At 41.2% G+C, this 15,098-nt stretch overlaps 1 protein-coding gene across 8 annotated transcripts in view; it reads left to right on the top strand.

Annotated features, from left to right (window-relative positions):
- FRY (FRY microtubule binding protein) overlaps window positions 1–15,098 on the top strand; it is a 348,688-nt gene that overhangs the window by 296,738 nt on the left and 36,852 nt on the right. For 7 of the 8 annotated variants that reach the window (XM_045869273.3, XM_054506292.1, XM_064586228.1 and 4 more), the window contains 6 exons: window positions 690–869; window positions 2,805–2,966; window positions 5,467–5,541; window positions 7,986–8,156; window positions 13,979–14,179; window positions 14,718–14,879. In XM_045869273.3, the coding sequence (XP_045725229.1) occupies window positions 690–869; window positions 2,805–2,966; window positions 5,467–5,541; window positions 7,986–8,156; window positions 13,979–14,179; window positions 14,718–14,879 (951 nt within the window). Of the gene's footprint in view, window positions 1–689; window positions 870–2,804; window positions 2,967–3,961; window positions 5,442–5,466; window positions 5,542–7,985; window positions 8,157–13,978; window positions 14,180–14,717; window positions 14,880–15,098 lie in introns of those variants that run through there. The other variant, XM_064586229.1, reaches the window with a different exon arrangement.

The following is a 15,098-nucleotide window of genomic DNA, read 5'->3' as shown; positions in this document are numbered from 1 at the left end:
GTTCTAGAAAGATTACCATAGTTGGGGAGGGTATGCTGGACTTCAGTAGAGGCCGCAAGCAGGGAGGTCAGTTAAGAGGCCATTGAAATAGTCCACGCAGAGGCTGGGGAGGATTCAGCTGATCCACTGCCAGCAGGAATGGAGAGGGGAGCAATTCATCCGGAGGCAGGGAAAGACAGGAGTTAAGAACGGCTCCCAGAGTCCTGACTTACTTAGGTCATGAGGAAGATTTGAAGTGGGAAGACAAGAGGCGCCCAGGAAGCAAAGGTGGTGGCAGGAGCTAGGGGAGTAGGAAAACAACCAAGGAAGACTGGAAGCTGGAGGTGGGGAGAGTTTTGAGAAAGAGTGAGTGGTCGATAGCCTAAATACACTGGGGGACTTTTTTATTCGTGTGAAGGAGGTATCACATTGGCAAAAATGGTACCTTGTAATGTTAAACTTCTGTTTATTTGAATATGGACAAAATTTGCAATTTTTGTATTTGCTTGTTTCCTAAATGTATCTCCTCTTATATATAAATTGTTTTTTTATGTCATTTGCCTTTTACATAGGATGGAATTTGCTGCACTGTTTCAATCAGTGAATTCTGACTGGTCATGAGAAGTTTCGGTAGCTAGCAGTAGATTCTTTGTTTGTTTTTTTTTTTAAATGAAATTGTTTTTAACCATTGAATATTTTATTCCCTTCAGAGTGTTCACTGGAGAGAAGCTTTGAATATCCTGAAGCTGGTAGTTTCTCGATCTGCCAGCCTAGTTTTGCCTTCCTACCAGCAGAGTGACCTCTCAAAGATAGAAATACATCGAGTGTGGACCAGTGCTTCTAAGGAATTACCTGGAAAAACCCTAGACTTTCACTTTGATATTTCAGAGGTATGCTATCTGTTTCTGTCCACTTCAGCAGGGAGAAACTTAGCAAAGGTCAAAAAGAGAGGAAAGAGAGACTTATTTTACATTTATTTCAAATTAAGTTTCCTAAGGCCTAAATTTGGTTCTGTTTTTTAAGAACACATCAAGTGTCATATTCTTTGGGGCTCTCAATTGGCAGCTTCTAAAACTAGAAGCGTCAGTTATTTTTCTAAAAAATGATTTTTTTAAAAAAAGATGACTTTAAAATGGAATGATCTTAAGCATTTTAAACCATGACCTTCTTTGTATGACAGGGGTCCTGTCCTATCTTTACATCCACAACTTTGCTGTCTGAACTCCCAGCCAGACCAGCAAATGACTGAGATTTACAGGAATACAGAATCTGCCTTCACAGTTGCTTCCCCAAGCCACACTGCTTTCTAGACCCAGTAAAATTGTCTCAAGTCTTGCCTTAAGGGAGAGGAGAGGGAGAAGGGAAGGGACCAGTAAACCAAGCTAAGGAGTCAGGAAGAAAAGAGAGGGTAGGAAGTAGTCAGGTCTACCTGCAGCTCCGTGAACGGACATTTGGGAGGCCTGTACTTGGTCTAAGATGTGCAAATACTTGGTTTTCCTGTCTTGCTTACCCCAGGCGCCGTAAGCCCGCCAAAGCAGAAACTACGCTCTGTCTACTTTGTTACCAGGGTCTGGTACAGTGTCTGGTGTAAGATAGAGTACTTAACAAATATTCTTCAACACTGCTGAATGAATAAATTCACTGAAGGAATGAACCAGATCTGATTCTGTGAAACTTCCTGGCTCTGTGAAGTAGGTTGAAGCCTACACAATGGTCTCATTGACCTTCTGTGCTTTCAGTACCCAGGTTGAGGTACTCTTGCTCCCGTGTGATACCTGCAACTGTATTTAGTATGTGTATGATATCAAGGTATCCGATCAATTGTTTTTTTAATTTTTAACATTTTTTTACATGGCTGAGGGGGAGAGCTACTTCTATTCCTTGAGTGAAGTTTATTCTGTTCAAAAGTGGTACAGAAAACAAGCAGCCAGTTGGCTGCATGCCCGCAGGGACCCAGCTGCTCCAGAATAAAGAGCTGGAGAACCAGATGGAGAATTTCCAGCCCGTGTCTGCCACCTCTGAGGGCAGGCCCACAAATGGGTTTCTGCAGCCTCGTTGGGGCTAAAGTGTGGATGGTGCTGTCTACCCAGCCACAGGACACCAGCATGAGAAATGAACTCTCAAGAAGTGAAATTTCTTTTTTTTTTTTTAAGATTTTATTTATTTATTTGAGAGAGAGAATGAGACAGAGAGAGAGAGCATGAGATGGGGGAGGATCAGAGGGAGAAGCAGACCCCCTGCCGAGCAGGGAACCCGATGTGGGACTCGATCCCGGGACTCCAGGATCGTGACCTGAGCCGAAGGCAGTCGCTTAACCAACTGAGCCACCCAGGCGCCCCAAGAAGTGAAATTTCTAAAGTGTTGCCCAAATACCTGGCCCCGAATTCATTCACTTAAATAATCGAAAAGATGTAATCAATTTTAAGACATTTTTAAATTAATTGAGAATACTTAAAGGTTGGGAAGAAGGGAAGGAACTTTGGTCTCTTGTTACAACAATAAGAAATTCTTTTCAGCTTAAACATCTGAAAACTGTTTGCTTTCCTGAATGTTTTGCTTCTCATCTTTATCAGTGGTTTCCTGAGTATGTTTAAGAACAAGGAGTTGGATTTGCTAAAGAGGGTGGGAAAATGTTGAAGACATAAAACGATTTAGAATATGTGTTTGAACATCAGGAAAATGAGCCTACTTGTAACTCTGAACTTCTCTAAGGTTTAATCAAATGAGCAGTGCTTGGTTGCTGCTGGGTAGAGTGATCCCGTATTCCACAGAACTATTAAGCGGATGGAAGAACGTGAACTTTTGTTTTCCTTGTTTTTGTCAAGACGCCAATCATCGGGAGGCGATACGATGAGCTGCAGAACTCTTCGGGACGGGATGGGAAGCCCAGGGCTGTGGCCGTCACCAGGAGCACATCATCTACGTCATCAGGCTCCAACTCCAATGTCCTTGTTCCTGTAAGCTGGAAAAGGCCCCAGTACTCTCAGGTATAGACTCCTAGCCTCCCAGGATTGGAAGGGAGTTCAGAGGGAACTTTTGAGCCCAACTGCCCATATGATAAGGGGCTTCTCCCTTGCCATCCTGACATTGCCCATCTAGGCTTCAACACTTCAGTGATTGGCATTCCAAGGGAACCTATTTTATCTTGGAACAGCTCATTACATTGAGTTGAAGTCTGATGTTTGCTGCTTCTACCCATTGGTCCTAGTTCCCTTAAGGCTTAGCAAATGAAATGTGACCTCTCTTTCACATGGCAGTCCTCCAAATAGATAAAGAAACCCCACCCCCTCTGCGTCTCACCCACATGAGCTCTCTTTTCTCCAAATAATGCATCCTTAGTTCTCCCAACCAGTTCTACATGATAAGGCTGCACAAGAATGCAGAATCTGCTTTTCTGGTTGCTTCCTCAAGCCACAGTGCTTTGTAGACTGGTAAAATTATCTAAATTCTTACACAGATGGAGAGGGGAGGGAGGAGGGAAGAGATTAGTCAATGATGCTAAGGGACCAGGAATGAAAGAGAAGGTAGGAAGTAGTCAGATCTACCCGCTGCTCCATGAATGGACATTCGGGAGGCCTGAACTTTGTCTAAGATGTGCAAATACTTTGTTTTCCGGTGGCCCTTCTGACCACTGTCCCCCAAGCACGCACTCCAGTCGTGGTCTCCATGGACAGTCTGAGCCATAGTCGGAGCAGAGCAGGCTGCTGGATCTTTCTGTAGGTCCATTCACTCACTGGGCAACTGCATTACAGCGTGAGTGTCATCAGAATTGCTGTCGGGTGAAACCTCTGCATTATTCAGGGCTCTTCGGTAACTAACTTGACAGAAGCCCAGTGGAAAATTACCTCAAGTGGAAAAGGAATTTATTAACTCCCATAGCTTGGTTTCACGCACAGCTGGATTCTAGTACACAAAACCAAGGAACTGGATCCTTAACCTCTCTCTCTCTCCCCTTCTCGCTGTCCTCCCCTTCCCTTCCCAGTGTTGGCCCTCCTTCCCTCTCTGGCGACTTCATTCTCAAGCAGACTCTTGTCTTATGAAGCACCAACTGCTTCCAGAAGCTCCAGACTTGCATGGTCTTTGGCTCTGATGATTCCAGGACGGAGGCATTCCCTCCCCAGCATCCGTAGTGATTCTAGAGAAAGGACTCTTACAACATGTGTGAGGGAGGCAAAGCCCCACTTAGTGGGAGAGGAGCTGTTCCCAAGAGAAAAAGAGGGACCGTATTGTTGGAAGAAGGCCAAATGGTGGGTGCTGAGCAGGGGACCGCAGGGCTCACCAAGATTAGGGGAGTGAAGCGCAAAGCATCACACTTGCTGGCACACAGCTGCTTCTCAGTGACGTTTCATTGAGCTGTTGAGCAAGAGAACCTACTATACTTTCTTGGGGTTCTGGAAAAGAGAAGAAAACTATCCATCCCAGTTCCAGGTTCCTCTACATTGATTCCTTCCCACAATTGTAAAATGCCCACTAAAACTTAGGAAAATATTTTAGCAAATCTCTTGCCATTCGCCCACATCAAGGTCTTCCTGTCTTTGACCTTGAAAAGACACGGTATTGAGTGTTCCTTCTATAATTTTGGAAAGAAGAATGCAGTGAAGCCAAATTCCATTAAGAAAGAAAAGCTATGAGTGATATTGGCCTCCGAGCAGTCTCCACATTAACTTAAATCAGATTAAAAGGGAAAAAATCATTTTACAGAGTTAGGAAGATTGCTTTAAGAGCATTTCTGAAGTACATTAACATTTTTTAGGCCCCGGCTACTCTTCCTTTTCATTCTCAACTCACCAATCATCCTGAGATCTAGTTTATCTATGTCATTGGAAAATGTGACAAGTTTATAGAAGGATCTCCATGGGTAAGTGCCTAAAAATAAGGCTTGTGAAGAAAAGCAAAAGGAATTGAATCTGTTTAACTTCAGGAAGATTTAATATGGCTGGCAGATAATTGAATTTTTTAATTCTGTGGAAAGTAAAGTTATTCTCCCATTTGAGGAAAATAGATTTGTGCTGGAATATAATAGATTTAATTTAGGTGTAAGGAAAGCCTTGCTAATGCCGAAAGTTGTAACAGACAGAAAAGATTATCAAGGGGAGTCAGGAGTGTCTGCTGAAGAACCCAGGGGCTGATTTTCACCCACCCTCCATTGGGAAAACTCAGATCAGCACTGTCCAGTAGAAACATAATGTGTGTCTCATTTTAAACTAATAGTCGCCTTTTTTAAAAAAAAGTAAAAAGAAACAGGTAAAATCATTTTTAATAACATTTTATTTAACCTAAAACATCTCAAGTATTATTATTTCAATATGCAGCCACTATTTTGCAATTATTGAGATACTTTGCATTCCTTTTGTATATTATATGTCTCAATTCTTACTGGCCACATTTCGGGGGCCATAGTCAAATGTGGCTAGTGGCTTACAGTATTGGAACAGATTTGATCACAGGACCCCGTGATTAAAATGTATTTGTGTGTCTCTTTTCCAGAAGAGGACAAAAGAGAAGTTGGTGCACGTTCTTTCTCTGTGTGGCCAAGAAGTAGGATTAAGCAAAAATCCATCAGTAAGTTCTGTCATGTATCACGTGTATGTTGACACCATATCTTTTTTACCTTTGATCTTTTTTAGCTTTAGAGAAGTCTTCTATGAATTACAGGTATGATATCCACCATCTAGATCAAGCCTGTAGATTATTTCTCTCCACACTATGATTTTTAATCTCACTTAGTTCAGAAACAATGAATGGCTGTTTCCTCCAGTTTGTCTGCAAATAAATATTCAGTTGTTTTCATTGTTTAAAATTTCTTGGATTTTTTTTTTTTTTATAAATATGCTCAGACGTCCTTATTTATGACTCTCTCCTGCACCATGATATTTAATAAACATTCCTTTGGGGTGTAATTTTACTCTGTGTATGCATGCCTCTTCCTGTGATGTCATTATTTTATGCACAATAGGGATGGAAATAATGATATATCATTATGGGATTTTTTTCTCTTATAAACATCCACTGATGTTACAGTTAAAACAGAACAACAACATGCCATTGGGTTTTGGAATAAATAAATAATTACAGCATTAGGATTGAAGCTAATTTTGAAAATTCAAGTTGTCTATGAGTCTACTGTAGCCAAAGCAATAAAAATCTCAGGGTCTGGTTTCACTGGGCATTTTTATTTCATCCATATCTCAGCATCTTTGTTATCAACAAAAAAATAAATAGCAAACTAAATAATTTCCCAAATAAAGTAAGAATTAGCAAACAGTTGCTCCAGGGAGCTGTCTTTTAAATCTCAAAATGTATCTACTAGTGTAGTTAATGAGCAGATGAAATGTTGGAGGCTCATATATTCTCACGCAAGCGCAGTTTGGTGTTTTCTTATCTGGGAAATGCGCCCCAGCCAGCCAGCCAGCCAGCAGCTAAGCTCGGCTTCCACTGAAGTCACCTTTTTAGTTATTGATCACTGGGTTTGTTGCTGCTCTGGTGACATTACCGAGGGCAGAGGGGACGAGGGGAAAGTGGCAGGGGCAGGCGGAGGGAGAGGGAAAGAGCACTTTGCCTCTGCAGGGCTCCTGGGTGGCTCAGTCAGTTAAGAGTCCGACTCTTGATGTCAGCTCAAGTCATGATCTCAGGGTCGTGAGATCAAGCCCCGCTTCAGGCTCCACGCTCACTGCAGAGTCTGTTTGAGGATTCTCTCTCCCTCTCCCTCTGCCCCTCCCCCTGCTCACATCCTAGAAATAAGTAAATAAATAAAGTCTTTTTAAAAATCTTATTGATCACTTTATTTAATATCAATCTATGTTCAGGAAAGGCTGGATAGCAAAACATTTAGGTTCATTTGCAGTTTCTTTTTTTTTTTTTTAACAGATTTTATTTATTTGTCAGAGAGCATGCACAAGCAGGGGAAGTGGCAGGCAGAGGGAGAAGCATGTTCCCTGCTGAGCAAGGCACCCAATGTGGGAATTGATCCCAGGACCCTGGGATCATGACCTGAGCCAAAGGCAGATGCCTAACCGACTGAGCCACCCAGGCATCCCTCATTTGCAGTTTCTTATTTCTGTAAAGTTCTAGTAAATGTCCCAGTGGAAAGAACCTAAACACAAAAGACAGTTTTAAGATATTAACATACAGGGGCGCCTGGGTGGCTCAGTTGGTTAAGCGACTGCCTTCGGCTCAGGTCATGATCCTGGAGTCCCGGGATCGAGTCCCGCATCGGGCTCCCTGCTCAGCAGGGAGTCTGCTTCTCCCTCTGACCCTCCTCCCTCTCATGCTCTCTGTCTCTCATTCTCTCTCTCTCAAATAATAAATAAATAAATTTTAAAAAAATTTAAAAAAAAAAGATATTAACATACAAAAGATCTTAATAGGGGAAAAAATGTTTTGTCCTGTTTATATCAACAGGAAAGGAATTTAGGTATAAATTACGAGCATGGCTACTCACATACTCGTCTGTAATTCAAATGAGCAAGGACTGTACTTTCTGGCTTCTGTTTCTTTATCAGTTCCTGGTTTATCTCTGAAAGGGTTAAATTCTTTGCTCTCACAGGTTATTCTACAGGTATCAGTAGTCCTTAAAATATTATGTGCTCATATGTTTGTGAAGTGTATGTGCATATGTACAATTTCTAACCTCCGTTTAGAAACAGTGGAAAATTTCTTGGCTGCCCTAGTTTGTGAACACATGCTCAGTTGTCTCTCACACACACACACACACACACACACACACACACCCCGCTCCCCCCCCAGGTGGGATCCAGTCTTCGTCCGTTAAGCAGCAGCAATGTGACTTGAGCATTTTCCTCCTGCGTGAACTTGTGTCTTTGCAGGGAGTTTAATCTGAAGGCACCTGTCCAACATAAATAATAAAAGAACGTTCTAAAAATACCCACTTAAGGAATTAGGTGTGTACTGGAAATAGAGGGCCATGAAGAGCCAATTACAGTTTTTGTAGCACAAACAAGCGACGGGAGAACGGTCTCTCAGGAGAGGACTCTTGTGATTCTTAGGTGATTTTTTCATCGTGTGGGGATTTGGATCTGCTTGAGCACCAGACGAGCTTGGTGTCTTCTGAGGACGGCGCCCGAGAGCAGGAGAACATGGATGACACAAACAGCGAGCAGCAGTTTAGAGTCTTTAGGGACTTCGATTTCTTAGATGTGGAGCTGGAGGATGGAGAGGTACAGTATATTCTCTGTAAAAAATAACCCACTCAGCCTTTCCTTGACTAGCGAAAACAGTTTCTTTTTACCCGCTAAATAATGAGGTTTTATAACAGAGTCTTTAATTGGAAAGCTGTAAACTTTATTTTGAATCAACTTATTCAAAGTACAGCAGCTTAACTTTGGCAAAAGTTACCACACCCTTCCTGTCTGAGTCCACAGCATAAGCTGCCAAGTTATTTCTAAATGGCAAAGATCTGACGTCTAATGACCACACAAAGACTGTGTGTGCGCGCAGCACAAAGGTGAACTTTAAAAAAAAAAAAAAAAATCACAAAAACATTCAAGTTCTGAGCCTGTTCACAGGTGCCTGGGTAATACATGCTAAGCATCTAATTATTTTAAAAGTGAAATTACTCGATGACTTCAAAGCTTGCCTGCTCCAACAGGAGACAGGAGTCCGAGGGCTCAGCATCCTCGTGCCGTTTGATGAAATCATTACAACTTGAAACGAGATAGAAGGCGCGTAAGAGCTCTGGGCTCTGCTCTAGGTTGGTAGCTAGTGTTCCCAGCACCTGGAGCAGCTGAATTCATGTCTCAACCGGCAAATGCAGATTCGTGGATTTGAATGATAATTATGGTAATAGGATGCTTTCTGTTATGAATCATGGTTTTGAAAACCGGGATTGGAAGAAGGGGCATCAGTCTGACCCTCTCATTTCCAGCTGGGGGTAGTCTCTGCCTCGTGGAGGAAAACAAAATTGACTGACGGGAGGCTGGCATATGTAAACATGCCTGGTACCGCACTGGCTCACGGTGTTCCTTAACACACTAGAGTTCACGTTTAGCTAAATGCACTGCTTTTCCCAGACAGAGAAAGGGCTTTCTGCCAGTCTTACATTTAAAATGGAGGCCCCTCTTCAAAGGGATCCCGTGATGGGTAGGCACCTCCTGACTTACCTATAAACTTGTGAGAAATGGTGCTTCCGGTAGCAGCTCACCTTCCCTAAAAGGATATGACTGCAGACCAGTCGTCTTATGTCGAGGCAAGGCCAAGGAGCTATGGCCTAGCCTGGTTGTCTGTGGAGAATTATGTCCTCAGAATGAAGAATGTTTTCTTTACCTGTTCTTTCTCTAGAGAGCGCCGAATCCTAACCACTAGACCACCAGGGAGGCTCCTGTTCTTTCTCTAGAAAACAAGTTGAGCGGACCCAGTCCTTAAAGCATCTTTAAAATAAGTGTCAGCTTTTCACCTTGAATTATTCTAGAACCTGTAACAAGGATTGCAGAGTTTTCTGACTGTAAACCTTAATGAGTAATAGAGAAATCAATCACTAAGTGGAGTGAGGATTGTTTTAAAAAGTCTAAACCAAAATAAAACCGTTTAGAATACTTTCAAAATGTCTCTGAGCCAGAGCCATAGGGAATGTCCGAAGATTAGCTCCCTGATCTGGGCCACTGACCTAATCTTTGTTCTTAGGCTAGAATTCAAGCTTAGGTACCCTCTTTACTCTGGAAGTTAAAATAAGGAGGGAAAATAAGGAAGAAAGAGAAGTATTATTTTCTAGTCTCAGCCAAAAGGAAAAAAAAAAAATGTGTTATGGGACGTGACCTTGCAGGAGTGATGTAAAGTAGAGGAATCAGACACAATTTCAGAAAAACTAACAAATTTAATTTCTTTCAGAACAAAGGAAGGAAAATCGGAGGTGCCTCTCACTTGAAAATAAATATTATACTAATGTTTTTCAGGGACAATAAATAATGAATACTTCCTCTCCCTTCTAGTGTTCCTAGCAGACAGGAACCTCAAAATCATAGTGATCATTTTATCTTACTCGATTAAGATTTTATAAGAAACTTCAGAGTGTGAGAGTATCTATTCCATCCAAATAAAATAAACTATCTGAGAATGTTTTGCTACTTCTCAATAAGATTATAATAAGGGATTCTAGCAAGTTTACCAAGTGCTAGAGTAAAAATGCCCGAGCTTTAGTCAGGCAGTCCAACTTGGAATTTCACCTCTGCCACTGACAGAGCTTTATGCCCTGAAACGTGGATGCAGTTTCTCTTGACTTCCTCATCTGTTAAATGGGTTTGGTAATAACTGCTTATCAAGTTGATGCTGGGAGTAAGATAGCCTCTGCCGAGTGTCAGGCATGCAGCAGGCAGCCCTTTATACTGTCATTGGTGAATAATTTCAGCATATTCTCATCTGAGAAAGCCAAGCTCATCTGGCGTCTAGAGCAAAGCACAATTATCAAAAAAGAAAGATAAGGTTTTGTTTTGTTTTTTTTTATGTCTCTTCCTTTTCATTAAATAGTCTCCGAATTTACTGCCTCCTCTCTGTAACAGTTTGCCTTGGAACTTTTCAGGATCGTTAAAAGGTGCCATGTCCTGGCTATTAATTGCACATCAGCAATGAACACACCATGACCACAAACACTTTAGTCTTGTGAGATGGATCAGGTGATGCCACCTTTTCTTTCTCCCCCAGTGGATGACCCTCATTCGTTTTCTCACTAAGTTGAACAATTTTCTCACAAATAAAAATTTAAGCATCCGCCCTCCCTCTTCCCCCAAAAAAGTGTTGAGCAGAAGCTGCCAGTCCCTGAAGTGGCAAGCTATTTCAGAAATTGTTTTTATGATTTGTTACCCCAGCTGCACCATCCACCCCCAAAAGGGTTCGAACTTCCTGGTGTTTGATACTGATTTCTCTCTCTGGGGGTTTATATATCTTCACCATTTTTTTTAAAGTCACATCTACTGAAGGCTATATTGTTGGCCCTGTGTATTGCTGTTGTGTTAAAACTAAGATGAATGCACTTGAGTATCTTTAATATAATTGTTTTAAATAGACCTCTTATTTGTTTTTCTGTCCAATCTGCTACCCAGGAACTTCAGGTAAGATGATGCTATCTTTAATTCAGATACGCTAAGTAGATGTTTTGCATCATTGCAGACTTATAACAACATAATTGCTTTTTTCCTCCCTTCTAGCGTATGTATGCCTATTTGCGTGCATATTTACATTAAGGTCTGTGTGATACAAGGAGGATTTTTCTTTATTGCTCCAGTATGGAAATATTTTCTAAACTATAAATACAAGATAGTTTTAAAATCCTGGTATGCCTAGTCGAGAAGTCGCAGAAGTCTATCTCTTGAGCGAAAGTGAGGTTTTAAATATGATCTGTGGAAATCTTACAATTTCTGAGAAGGCAGCCGTCCAGCTGGATTGGTTCTGTTGTTAAATCCTCTTATTAAAAGTGAAGCCAACGAGCCGCACCTAACAATATACCACCAACACTTCCAATCAGATCCTTTCCAGGCATTAGGAGCTCTCTCTGTATGGCAACTATATAAAGTTTCATCCAAATAAGAACATTTCTCAAGTAAAAGGGCGTGCTAATAATAACTGCACGTAGACAACAGGCAGAAGCCAGGGCCATCATGGGCAAACTGACTTATGAGCACCTTACTCTCTCTGTGTCGTGTCAGACTTACTCTGAGAAGGTGTATATTTGAGGAAATATATTTTGACCACACTGCACCTACATTCTTTCAACAATAATCCTTACTTGACAGAGTTCTAGTATGGAAAAAAAATTATTTCAAAGAATATTATTTCTAACATTTCTAGAATGTTCAGTCACAAATACTTTCTCATCTCAGTACAAATCCTGAGTAGTTATTTAAGTTTGATAACTGACAGATGCAGATTGTCTTGAATAATTAGCCATCTCCTAAATTTCTCACACGTAGAAAATCTGATAATAAAAATAATCAGTAAAACACTGTTTTGACTTTTGACCACGTAGGTTGGCTTTTAATAACCACACACTTGAACTTGAGCTAGACTATAGATACCCATACTATCTTCAGCCACTACCAGGGAAACAGTTTCAACACCTTCGTCTCTGATGGAGCTACTGCATCCTCTAGAAAGACATCCAGATATTCTTCCTGCAAGAACAGCCTTCCCTTCCCCCTAGTTCTCATGCCTGGTTCATTCGGGGCTTCACCAGAGGTGCAGTCCTATCACTAGGAACAGCGATCCATGCCCAGGGTAGCACTCCCTCACCCTAGACGTCTGTATTTCTCTCATGGTTCTTCTCAGGTTCAGCATGCGAGACTTCCAGAACTGTTGCCTAAGATAGTTCATCCAACCCATTCACTGATTTGGTGCAAGAGAATCAACTTTAGGAATTAGGTTTTATATTCATATTTGGATATTTCTCCCAGTAGTTTGCATGTTCTTCTTTTTCTCTGCATTCTTATTCTTTTCATCTTTTTAACTTCTTCACACATTGCATTTTCTTTTTCTTTCCAGAACTCTTGCCTTTTCCACATTTTTCTTCCAGTTTTTCACAGAAATAGCTATTTTAAAATCCCAGCAAAACAGTTAATCTTTTCCACTAGGAAAAAAATTATTTGGTGACAGTTTATCATAGCAGATACAGATAAAGGTATAGATAACAGACAAAATAGCAGATGCAGCTACTCTGTATAATCAAACAATCCTAAGAACAATCATAAACATCATACATGGGGATAAATCATGATAATAATTTTCGTATCAGATCCAGAATGTGTTTAGGATTCTTACCTATTGCCTTCTGCCATGAATAGCCAAAAAAGACTTCAGAAAAGTTAAAGCATCTGTTATATGAGAGATCTAGGAGAATGGCAAGTTTTGCTTCATTAGGATCCAGAAGAAATAGATCCTTAAACCAAAGGAAGATTAATAAATTTAAAGCTCATAATTTTAGAAGTGATTTTACATCTCTCATATTATATGATTTTGCTACTCACTGAGCTCTCACCAGAAAAAGTTATTTTATTTCAGCGAACCATCAGACAGTGTTTCAAATGACTTCTAAATGAAAGGATTCTGGGCTAGATTTTGTTCAGATTACCCATCTATATAGGTTAAAACTTGCTCATCAAGGGGCTGGGTATTATTTCTCTTCCTTTATCCCTGTTTTAACAGAGAGGAAAAAATAAAACCCAAATTACTTTCTAGGAAAGATTTTTTTGTCGGACAGATACACTTATTTAACATCAGATGGTCGGTAGAGAGAGTCTGGGATACAACGAGAAGCTTTAACACCTGCATTGCCACTTAGCCCAGGTCTCAGAAATGAAAAGGTACAAGGCAGCATTAGTGCTTGGTACCAAGTCAACCATTTCAGGTCCAGGAAAGCAACTGTTTTCTATGTTGGGACAATTATTTAAAGATGAGCCTAAAGCAAAAGTTGCCGTTCTGCTCTGGCCTGTGCATAGTGCATGATCCATCAGACTTCGCCCAGCTGCTCTCAGATATTCTTTTAACTCTGCATTTGATCTGCGAAAACCGCTGTAGCAGGAACAGGCTGGAATGTTTACCTAATACTCTTCTACTTAATACCCGAAGGATGTGGAATGTGTTACAGCATAGCTCCTATTTTTTCTCCTTCCGAAGAAAACCGTACTAAGTGGGCCGGGGAGGGGCCTCACCTCTTTGGAGGTTGTTTTAATAGAAATGGTCTCTTTCTTAAAGATTTTTGGAAACCTAGATCATTACAGAGTTGACCAAAGTCACCTTTTAAAAAACATGGTATTACCCACCAGGCCCAAGAGAAGTGTGTAATCACTTCTGCCTATGATTCAATATGCATTTAGGTGAAAATATTATGCTTTACTACCTTTCACATCACGTAAACAAAATGTCTGGTACCAAAGTAGATGAGAGCTTGGAAATTCATAATGAAAGCATTTATTTCTAAGCTATGACTAATTAAATGTGTGAAGGTGTGAGTGCAGGAAGATTCTGGCATAAAAACCAGATGATGGTGTGATTTCAGGGTGAGAGTATGGACAATTTCAACTGGGGAGTGCGCAGGCGTTCTCTGGACAGTTTGGACAAGTGTGATATGCAGCTTCTGGAGGAGCGCCAACTTTCGGGAAGGTCTCCCAGCCTAAATAAAATGAACCACGAGGACTCTGATGAATCCTCCGAAGAGGAGGACCTCACAACCAGCCAGATCCTGGAGCACTCCGACCTAGTAAGTGGGACCACCTTCCCGCCATGGGAAACGGGAGGTTTATTTTTGTAATTGAAGCAGGAGCGTGGTTTCCAGTTGCCGCTAAAGAAACTTTGCACAGCTGCTAAACTAACACCTGAAATATCAGGTGGTGTCTAACTGACAGAACAAGCCTCTTGTCTATAGGTTGCAACCGGACACAGATGCTCGGGTGTTTGTTAGAAGCCTTGAACACCATCAGATCCGTTAAGGCCTGGACTTTTCCTCAGATAACTTTTATGAGGCTGGAATCTTTTAACAGACATCTGAAGTTTTAGGAAATGTAACAGACATTTGGATGTGGTTATCTGCAAATATAAGCGTTCATGTTTTAGAGTTCTGCGCCCTAATGCCCTACACCAGCTGCTGGGTTTAAGTTCCAATAGTGAAATATGCACGTTAAATAATATCTGTCACCCAACAACAAGCTCGGACAATGGTTTGTACTCTTACATAAAGGATCATTTGAGCTTTTAAAGAAACTCCACACTGGGTTTTATTTGCTTTGCTTTCTCTACAGATCATGACTCGCTCCCCTTCTGAGGAGACTAATCCCATGGAATCGCTCACCACAGCCTGTGACATGACCCCGGCTGACTCTCATTCCTTTAACACCAGAATGGCTAGCTTTGATGCGTCTTTGTCCGATATGAATAGTCTGCAGATTTCTGAGGGCTCCAAGGTGAAGAGATTTGGGCAATTATGATTGTAGTTTTCTTAAAGAAAAAGTACTTCCAATTTTCTGAGAAATCTTAGGGGGCTCTAAGTGGAGGGACTGTATCTTGTTTCTTTCTGACTTTTTTGAAATAATTGAATTTGTGCACCTGAGCCTATGTTTTGAAGTTGTTTTACCCTCACAAATGAGCAGCCATCTTCTTGGTGGTTCAAAGAGATTCACTTT

The sequence above is a fragment of the Mirounga angustirostris genome, unplaced genomic scaffold (genome assembly GCF_029215605.1).
Source record: "Mirounga angustirostris isolate CCGP_5_RB_7025 unplaced genomic scaffold, mMirAng1.0.hap1 SCAF_3, whole genome shotgun sequence".
NCBI lineage: Eukaryota > Metazoa > Chordata > Mammalia > Carnivora > Phocidae > Mirounga > Mirounga angustirostris.
Note: the sequence above shows the minus strand (reverse complement) of the source record. Positions and strands in the feature narration are given on the sequence as shown.